Consider the following 10,740-nt stretch of genomic DNA (forward strand, 5'->3'; position numbering starts at 1 on the left):
AAAAAACAAATTTTGAGCTCAAATATAGACCAATGGCTCATCGGGATCACTATTCTTTGAAAAATGGGTCACCGCCGTGAGCCATCGATTCCGATCGGCCTCCTCTTTAAACGAGAAACAGAATCCGGGGAATTTGGAAGAGTATCCGTCCTTTAATTCAGAATCATTGCACAGTTGAAGGCGTTGGGCGATTTTCGGCCGGGCTCCGATCCCACATACCATAGGATATCGTCCATTGGCCACGATTTCCATAGTTTCTCGTTTCGGTACGCGGAAATCTGAAAAAAATCTTTTTTTACAAAAAATGGGAACTTTTGATTGGAAAACACTTCATTTCAAATAAAATGCTTCTAGAATCGTCTTCAATATGCATTTTTAATTTTATCACAGGTCAGCAAACGCGCTCTGTTAAGAATTTACCCATATCTTTGACAGTTTCTAAGATAGAACGTTGATTTTGATTGGAATCGATTAAAAATTGAATTTTACATCGAAAACTATACCATATTGACTTATAAAAAGTTTCGGGAAAAGTGCGCTCTAATGATAATTCAATCATAACTTTTTTAGTTTCGAAGATAGAACGTTGGTTTTAATTGGAATCGGTTTAAAATGAAATTTCACATCAAAAACTATATTTTATTGGTTAACAATTTTTTGAGTGAAAATGCGCTCTAATGATAATTCGATCGTAACTTTTTCAGTTTCGAAGATAGAGTGTCAATTTTAATTGGAATCGGCTTAAAATCAAGTTTTACATCGGAAACTATACTTTATTGATTAACAATTTTTGAGTGAAAATGCGCTCTAATGATAGTTCAATCATAACTTTGTTAGTTTCAAAGATAGAGCTTCCATTTATTTAGGTTTAGTTTCGAAATGAAATTTCACATCGAAAACAATTATCAGATCATTCAAAGACATTTAGAATGCAAACTCGCTCTAATGATAAAATTTTCGAAACGTCGATTTGTGGCTCTTATCCAAAGTTTTTTTTCAGTATTTTTAACAACGGCAACAATCACAATATTATGCATTTCGAGATGGATCAAACCGCCGAAAAGATCGAAACGAGAACAGGCTCCGCCCCTAAATCCAGACGACTCAAGTATGAAAATGGCGGTGACACGAGAGGCGGCACTCAGAAATGATCTACACGAAGAGCTGCTAGAAATTTTAACTGTTGAATCTGATTGATTTTTTGTGTGTTTGAATAAAAAGTTTTTTCAAATGCGCTCCATTGCAAATTTGCCTGGATCTCGGTTAGTTTTCGTCGTATAGGCTGGATTTTAATACCAATCGGTTTCAACTTGAATTTTCTGTTTAAAATCATCAAAAATGCAAATGCGCCCTAATGCAAATTTGCGTGTATCTCGGTTAATTTTTGTTGTATTGGGTTGGTTTTGGTACCAATTACTCACCGAAGTTCCATTTTCAATTTTCGCCTCGTACGACTTGAAAGTTTTCGATCCGGGTTCGGCCACCTTGACCTTTCCAGTAAACACTGACATATCCTTTCCATCGAATCTCAATTTGTCATGATCGAACAGTAAGAATCCATCTTTACAATTCCAATCAATCCATTGCATTACACATCTGGATACTTTGTGTGACGGGGGAAGTCTTCTAACCAAATGTCCATCAGCAATACACTCGAAAACAGCGTACGGCGAGTCGGGCGGTCCGTCGAATCCACGTTTTGCGATCGCCTCTCGACACACTTCCTCGCTGGCCAACGACATTTTCACATTGAATGGGCGGTTCTCTTTTTCCCACACGTGGATGGCAACTATCAAGTCGGGACTTGGTTTTTTCTGAAAATCAATATATTGGGATTGTTAAGTAATGAGAATTAAAAAACAGAAAAATGCTGCAAAATGAGCCCAAAATCCTTGCTCTACGTTGAAAATGAAGAGAGTTGTGGGTGAAATGAGATTTTGGTCTGCTAATGTTGTAGCGAGACGCAGGGAAACGAGAGAAGTGGTCTGCTAAATATTTAGCAGGATGCGCTTCACTCGGACAGTAGCAACCACATCGAGANGTTTGGCCTGCTATTGAGATACGCAGAGAAACGAGAGAGTTGGTCTGCTAAATATTTAGCAGACCAATGCTCCCTAACTATCTGCGTCTCTCGTTGGTCTGCTAATTATTTAGCAGGCCAACGCGCTTCACTCGAACATTAGCAGGAGGCATTTTAGGTTTGGGTCTGCAAATCATTTAGCAGACCAATGCTCTCTGACTCTCTGCGTCTCGTTGGTCTGCTAATTATTTAGCAGGCCAACGAGAAGCAGAAAAAGAGAGAGCTCGTTGGTCTGCTAAATAACTAGCAGACCGAAATCTTATTTCCTCCTTAACTCGCTTCAAAATCAACGTAGAGAAAGGATTTTTGGCTCGTTTTGCAGAATTTTTTATTCTATTTTTGGGCCTGCTAATTAGAAAAATACCCAAAATTTGGCTCACCGCGTTCACCGACTTCTTCTCTGCGTCGTTAACAATTTGACGGGATAGTTCCTCCTCGATGCTGATCTAAAAGTAAAATATATAATTTTTCACAAAAAGAGGATTACTGTACCTGAAAAATGGTGTCGTAACCCGTGATCAAATGAATCATAACATTGATTTGATGATTGTAGCTCTCGCTGAACACTTGTTTTCCATCCTCTGTCATTTGGTCCGTTACAAAAAGACTCGCGGCGAAAACTTTTGACAAATTTTCCACACTTGCTCTGTTTTCCAGTGCGTGCTCCGACACATTTCTCAGATGACCAATTAGTTTTTTCAGCGTCGCAAAATGGACGATTGGGAACTTTTTGATCTCCACTGCATACTGTTTGAAGAGATCCAGCGATTGGGATTCTTGGGCTGAAATTAAATTGAATTTGAATTTGAAAAAAATCACAGTGTAAAATCGCTCTATTGATAATTTGGCCATATCTCCTTTAGTTTCAAAAATGGGACTTTTATTTTGATCGCATTCGTTTGGAAATCAAAGTTCACATCAAAAACTATGTAAATCTCAATAAAAAATTTTTAATTGCAAATTCGCTCTATTGATAATTTGGTCATATCTCGTTTAGTTTTGAAGGCATGACTCTTATTTTGATTGCAATCGCTTGGAAATATGAATTTAGATCGAAAACCAAAAAAATATCAATTGAAGTGCAAATTCGCTCCATTGAGAATTCCTCCATATTTTCCATTGAGAATTCCTCCATATTCCTTGTTAATTTCACATATAGCGCTTTAATATTTAATATAGCTGTCAAAATGAATATCAAGTTCTAAAAAAATGCAAACTCGCTCTATTAATAAAACTTTCAACCCACCAAGTTTGAAAAGTTCCGGTTGATTAGATAATGGAAATAATGGGATTTCGACTTTTCGGAAAAATGTTCTTAAGACATCAGCCACTGCATACACCGTTTCATCACTTTCTTGAACAGGGTAGTAGCCGACAGGATCTGCAAATTCGCTCTATTGATAATTTATGTAAATTGCTCATAACTCTGTTATTTTGAAGGTAGAGACTTGACTTTTATTAGATTCGCTTTTAAATAAAATTTACATCAGAAAAGTTACAAATCTGATACAAAACATATTTATATGAAAATGCGCTCTAATGCAAATTTAGTCATAACTCTGTTATTTTTGAAGAAGCAGAGGGTTTTATTGGGATCGCTTTGAAATCAAATTTTACATTGGAACAATTAACAAATCTTATTCAAAACATCTTTGAATGAAAATGCGCTCTAATGCAAATTGGACCATAACCTAGAAGGAACACAGCTTTAACAAAAACCTAGATTTTCGTGGATTTTAAAATGCCAAAATCATTATTTCTAAATGAATCCATCGACATTTTTCGCTGGCTTTCTTCATGTTTTTGGAATCTTTCTAACGTCTTCTCTTCTAATTTTCATATGCAAAAAAAAAGGCCGTAAAAAACCAGATGACGTCGAGGAATCAGAAAAAGAGAGTACGAAAAAAGGAGAGACGGAGATAAAAACGGAATTGGAATCTCAACTTTTAGAACTTCTAGAAGAGCTCAGTGATTCTGAAAAACGGAAAAAGAAGAAAAAGAAGAAGAGAAGGAAGAAGAAGAGAGGAAAAAGAAGAAGTCAAGATCGGGAGCCAAGAAGATCAGCGAACAAACGGAAAGACGATTTACCAGAGGATGTAAGTGTGCTCCAATGAGAATTTAGTCAAGATAGGACTATTATTTTGATTGCAATCTAATGAACACCGAAATTTACATTGAAATACATGTAAATCTAAGAAAAAAATGTTCGAAATGCAAATTCGCTCTATTGATAATTTGGTCATATCTTTTCTAGTTTTGAAATTAAACTTTTATTTTGATCGCAATCATTTGGGAATCATATTTTACATCGAAAACCATGTAAATCTCAATTAAACTATTTTTGATGAAAACGCGCTCTATTGATAATTCACCAATGTCTAGGCCAGTCTTGAAGATAGAACATTTGTTTTGATCGTAATAGTTCGGAAATCAAATTTCACATCGAAAACCATGTAAATCCCAATAAAAATATTTTAAATCGCAAATTCGCTCTATCGATAGTTTGCCCATATCTGGTTTAGTTTTAAAGATAGAATTCCCATTTTGATCACAATCGTTTGGAAATCAAATTTCACATCAAACACCATGTGAATCTCACTTTAAAAAATTTGAAATGCAAATTCGCTATATTGATAATTCCGCTCAATGCCATCATAGAAAGCTTGAACTTGGCCTAAATTTTCTGTCGAACCTTATTTTCTAAATTTCAGGCGCCTCGAAAAATCCCCCTAAACGAAAAGGAGCAAAAAATTGCAAAAGGACTGAAAGTGGCAAGTGGTGACTACCCGACAATGGATAATATCAAATCTGATTGGGATCCTGACCTTTCTTACTGTAGAATGTGACCTTTCTTACTGTAGAATGAAAAAAATTTTTTTTTTTGGGTTACTGTACCTTCTGTCAATTTCGTTGTTATCGTTTTAGCCTCTGTAACTTTTCCATTTCTTCTATAGATTCCTTCTGACTTCATCCCATACGCAGACACAAATCTGATACACTTGTCGACAATCTGAAAATGGAAAATGCGCTCTATTGACAATCTGGGCGGCTTACCACTGGAATATTATCTCCAGTGAGTCGGAAATTCTCCAGAATTTTTGCTGGCTGCTTCAGAATACTATCGATAGCCTCGTACCATTGAGTGGTGGTAGCGTCGTCACGAGAGTCAATGTAGAGAGTTCTAAAAATTTTGAATGTTTTAGAATTGTATTTTGAAAGAAAGAACGTTAAAAATGCTGCAAAATTAGCTTAAAATCACATTTCTACGTTGATTTTGAGCACAGTTATGGAGGAAATAAGATTTTGGTGTGCTAATCATTTAGCAGACCAATGCTTTCGATTTCGCTGCGTCTCTCAATAGCAGGCCCACACTCAAATTAGCCTGCTATCGAGAGACGCAGAAAAAGCGAGAGCGTAGGTCTGCTAATTATTTAGCAGACCAACACTCTCACCTCCCTGCGACTCTCAATAGCATCCCAACGCGTTACGTGAAATTTAGGCCTGCTAATTATTTAGCAGACCAACGAGGCGCAGAGAAAGAAGGGAGCACATTGGTCTGCTAATTATTTAGCAGGCCAACTCTCTCACCTCTCTGCGTCTCGTTGTCCTGCTATTGTTTGGAAACGTAGAATTTAGGCCTGCTAAATAATTAGCAGACCAAAATCTTATTTCCTCCATAATTTGCTTCAAACTCAACGTAGAACAATGATTTTTGGCTCATTTTGAAGCATTTTTTCGCTTAATTTTTTGCAACTAATTTTCAAACTTACACTCCATGAAGTGTAATCGAAAACGGTCCCCTCTTATGCTTCACACTTGGACACCATTCGCTTTTATCAATTCGTTCTCTCATCGTCATCACTTTTCGAAGATCCACTTCCACCAACTCATCAGCCGACTCATCTTGACTATTCCTTTTGAAAACTCGGTCTCTAGACTCTGATAACATATAAATCAGTGTCATCTTGTTGATCGCAGTCGCACAACACTTCCATTCTCCAGTTGTTCCGTACTTAATCCACGTGGATCCACAAATTCCGAATTCGTGATCGTTTTTCAGCACCGCCGTTAATTTACAGTTGATTGTCAGCCATGCTTCGGCTAGAATAAACATCCAGGAGGTGAAAAGTGGCTCCTCAATGAATGAGATGACGTGACGCTTCTCTCCTACGTGGATCAGAATTGATGAGGATTCTGAAGACGATTCAATCTTTCGAATCATATAAAAGTCTTTGACATCGAATGGTCCCAAGAGACACGTGTCTTCAGAATCGTCATCTTCATTGAAAAAGCTGAGCTGCATGTTCCTGAATCTTCCGTTGCATCTTTTCTCTTTCTTTGTCTGAAAATTTAAATTTTTATAAAATTTTTATTTTAAAAATTATGTTTTTCTCTCAACCTACACTTTTCAATGTCACTGCTCCCATATAGGAAATCGAGCTTCCATCAATTTTAATAGCCCCATTTTCTGGAAATCCTTCTGAAACTGTCACATCTGATGACGTGGCAGTGTCTGGCAGATTCACATAGATATGACTGGGTTTTGGACTGGGCGTCGCGCAAGCCTCCACCACATTATCCCAACCGTTTTCCAGATTCTTCTTCTCAAACTGCGGTGACACGTAGAGATTCTGATTTGTTGAAGAATTCCGAGACGTCGTTGGTGACGTGTGATAGAAGCTGTCATCAAATGGATCGATGGTGGTGCCAAGGAATTCAGAATCCGTGTAGTCACTTCTACGAGGGCATGGGGTATAGGGATTCTCTTCATGAGAAGAAGATCCTAAAGATGGGCGGGATGAAGTGGACGGAGCTGGGATGCTGGAATTTAGGTCGTCTGGGCGATTGGATGAGCAGAGGGTTTCAGCTTCCTCCTCTTCTGTGAGCCATTCTCGAAGGTCTTCGCAGTCTGGAGATGTCGTGGGGGCTGGAATATTTGGATTTTTACATCGAAATTGGGGATTAAATAGAGTGAAAGTTTAGAAAGTATATTTGAAAAAATTAGGCAGAAAAAATGCTGCAAAATGAGTCAAAAATCATTGTTCTACGTTGAGTTTGAAGCGAGTTACGGAGGAAATAAGATTTTGGTCTGCTAAATATTTAGCAGACCAACGAGCTCTCTCTTTTTTTCTGCTTCTCGTTGGCCTAATGTTCGAGTGAATCGCGTTGGCCTGCTAAATAATTAGCAGACCAACGAGACGCAGAGAGTCAGGGAGCATTGGTCTGCTAAATAATTTGCAGACCCAAACCTAAAATGCTTCATAACATGGCACAAACTTGTCGTAGAGACACCAAACTAGGCTCAAAATTTCTCTGATGAATTCTATTTTCAGAAAATTTTTACTCACGATGCGATGGGGATGGTGTGATCCCTGAAATCGCTCGGTATGCATCCAAAGACAAATACAACGGATTCTCGACAGTTTGAGGAGTACTCGATGATGACGTGGATGGTCCAGAATTCGCCGGTGTTAACTCGATAAAATCAATAGGGAGTGCAGGAAGGGGTCTGCTGAAAATGTGCGCTCTATTGAGATTTTTTCGAAAATGTCTCACTTTGAATGGGAGGATACTCTTTCTGGAATCTGTGGATTCTGAAGTTCCGGTTTCCAACCAGCCGGTGGTGGAGGTCTTGGAGGGGGCGGGGCGTGTCTTTGTGGAGGACTCATTGTAATATTTTCTGGGTCATGGAACCCAATTTCTGGGGCTGGTTTTGGAGTTTCACCCAGATTCAATTTTAGTTCTCCTAGAACATTTCCAAAATTTTGAATAACTGCCGCTGAGGAAGACATGGCACGTGGTGGTTTTGCAGGTGGACGAGGGGGAACTTCTGGAGGTGTTATTCTTGGAGGCGGGACTTCTGAAATCTCTCGAGGGCGATGGAGCACATTTTCTGATGTGGATTCTGATGGTTGGGATTCAGAAGGCGGTGTAGAAGACGTGGGAGGTTCGGGGGTCTGAAATTTAAAAAGCTTGCATTGGAGCGCAATTGCGTGCAGATGGAAATTCAATTTTCAATACCTGAAAATTCTTGAGATTCTAAAAGTCTAAGAAATCCGAAAAATCAAAAAATTTGAAAAAATCCTAATTCAAAAAATTCAAAAATACAGAAATTCTAAAACTCAAAAATCCTAAAAATATTGAAAATCCAAAATTCAAAAAAAGAATACAAAAATGCTACAAATCCGAAAAGTCCTAAAACTACAAAAATCCTAGAAATCCTAAAAACCAAAAAAACCGAAAAAGTCCTAAGAATCTTGAAAATCCCAAGAATTCTAAGAATCTTGAAAGCCTGATATCCAAATAATATAAAAACTCTAAAATCCTTATAATCCCAAAAATTATAAAATCTGAAAATTTTTTAAATCCCAAAAATCCCAAGGCTTCAAAAATGCTAAAAATCCCTAAAACTAGAATCATCAATCCTTAAAACTAAAATCATTGAAATCCTGAAATTCCCTAATATCCCTAAAACTTTAAAAATCCTAGAAATCCCAAAAATTCGAAAAATCCTAAAATTATAATAATCTAAACATCCTGAAATTTGGAAAACCCATAAATTCCTGAAATTTCAGAAAATATACAAATTCTTAAATGCCCAAAAATCTTTAAACCCTAATATATTAAAAAACCCGGAAAAGATTTTACATTAAAATTACCTGATTATTACTATTTGGGCTGAGACCTTCTGCAAATTTTGTTCTTGGTTTTGGTACCGGTGTTGTCATAATTTTTCTGAAAAATTTTAAAGATTTTTTTTTCAAAAAAATATTTTGCGAAATACTCAAAATCATTTTTTTTCTAAAATGTTTTAGAGATTTTTTTTTTAAAAACATCTTCTGCGAAATACACCAAGTAGGTAAAGAAGGACGGGATGGATACAAAAGGGAGGGAATGAGTCATAAGGACACATACAAACAAACATCATAAAAGAAGAAGAAGAGAACATACTAAAAATCATGATAAGATAACAACAAGTTGTCTGGATTGGAAAATTCTAGTTCATATTGAAAAATTTATTTAAATATTTCCAAAAAAAATTGGAAAAAATTTTTGAGCAACTAAAAAACGAATTTTGCTCCATCCGTTTTTTTGTGAACAAACTTTGTACTCCATCAACACAATAGTTTTAATATTTCTGTACAACAAATTCGCTCTATTGGTAAATGAATTCTTAATAGAGCGTATTTGCAACAATAGCCAGAAATAGAAAAATCTAACGGTAGAACAGGAGATAGAAAACAAAACAATGACGAATCGTCGTTTTTTTTCGGGCCGCCCCGAAAAATCCAATTGTCCTTTTTGTGCTCGGTTCTATTTGAGGTGAGGAATAGGAAAAGAGGAGGAACTTAATATGAAAATCAAATAAAAACCCGAAAATTCTAGAAAAAACCGTTTAAAATGACTCATTTGGAACCCAGAAAATCTTAGATTTATGTCTTGAAAATTCATTTGGGTCTGCAAATTATTTAGCAGACCAAAGGAACGTCTCCAGAAGATTTCAAAACCAAAACTTCGAAAAAATAAAAGTTTGGGCACCAACTAATAAAAACTTCTGATTCGCCTGACTAAATTTCAGCTCAATCGCTTAACTTTGAGTGGGTGAAAAGGCGCGCGACATCCATCCGGACATACAGAATTTGATGAATGTTATTCGCTAATTATTTAGCAAACCACTGTGACGCAGAGAAAAAAGCCATGTGTGATTTAGGTCTGCTAGATATTTAGCAGACCAATCTAGTGTAAAAACGGAGGGAAATACTAAACATCGAGAAATTGTTCGTTTCCATCCATCTCGCTCTGTGTATGTTTTGGGTTGGGGTGGCCTGATGGAGAGAATCGAAAGATCATGGAGAAGCGAGGGACGCAGAGAAACTGCTTGTAAACGAGAGAGTGTGCCGATCAATGGAGACGCAGGATGAGAGAGAAAGCGAGGAGAACCCAAAGAAGACGATGGGATGGGGAAAGGAAGACGGGAAATGAGTCATCAGTCATACTCTTGATGGATGGATGAATGGTTTTTAAAGATGGGATGTGATGAAATCAGCTGGAAATCGCAAAATTTGTATATTCCAAAAAAAAACAGTACATAATTTAAAAAAAAAACAACAAAAAACAGATCACAGTATTTCCAGACTAAATTAGATTCAAAGTTTTTTGATGGCCTTTCCACTGGCATACTGTAGCCCCGAGTATACGGTAGTGACGGCAGTGGCGCATCCCAAAGCGAAAATCGCTTCGTTGGCGGCGACGGAGAAGTCAAAAACTGGGGATGCCAGGGCGAGAGCGACCAGTGACAGTTGGAGTACGGTGTTGATCTGAAAATAGCGGAAAATTTGGGTCAAACTAGTGGAGAAATCAAGGAAATCGGGTGAAAACGAGAGATTTTAAGGCGCGCCACGTGGAAAATGGGTCTGCTAATTAATTAGCAGGCCAACGTTCTTTCTGCTTCTCTGCGTCTCTCAACGCAAGTGCCCAATAGGAAGAAGCTTGAAGAGACGCAGATAAAGGGGTCTGCTAATTATTTAGTAGGCCAACGATTTTTCAAACATTAGCAGACCAATGTCTACTTCTCTGCGTCTCTAGTGGGTCTGCTAGCTATTTAGCAGGTCAACGAGACGCAGAGAAAAAGCGCGCGTTGGTCTGCTAAATATTCAGCA

At 37.5% G+C, this 10,740-nt stretch overlaps 2 protein-coding genes across 2 annotated transcripts in view; both read right to left on the reverse strand.

Annotated features, from left to right (window-relative positions):
- Positions 1-18: 18 nt before the first annotated feature.
- CBG15173 lies at positions 19-8,808 on the reverse strand (the record flags this gene model as incomplete). Its single annotated transcript, XM_045243311.1, has 12 exons — positions 19-278; positions 1,418-1,814; positions 2,461-2,526; positions 2,573-2,862; positions 3,327-3,461; positions 4,976-5,090; positions 5,135-5,261; positions 5,851-6,422; positions 6,484-7,007; positions 7,429-7,592; positions 7,637-8,037; positions 8,740-8,808. 12 exons carry the CDS (start codon positions 8,806-8,808, stop codon positions 19-21), a joined length of 3,120 nt encoding a protein of 1,039 aa, XP_045095654.1.
- A 1,419-nt stretch (positions 8,809-10,227) lies between these two features.
- Positions 10,228-10,740, reverse strand: part of Cbr-crls-1 — a gene marked incomplete at both ends in the record, with an annotated part of 1,870 nt that continues 1,357 nt past the window's right edge. The window contains one exon of the mRNA XM_002642852.2: positions 10,228-10,398. Coding sequence (XP_002642898.2) covers positions 10,228-10,398 — 171 coding nt within the window. The remainder of the gene's footprint in view (positions 10,399-10,740) is intronic.

Source organism: Caenorhabditis briggsae (genome assembly GCF_000004555.2).
Source record: "Caenorhabditis briggsae complete genome, chrIII, whole genome shotgun sequence".
Taxonomy (NCBI): Eukaryota; Metazoa; Nematoda; class Chromadorea; order Rhabditida; family Rhabditidae; genus Caenorhabditis; species Caenorhabditis briggsae.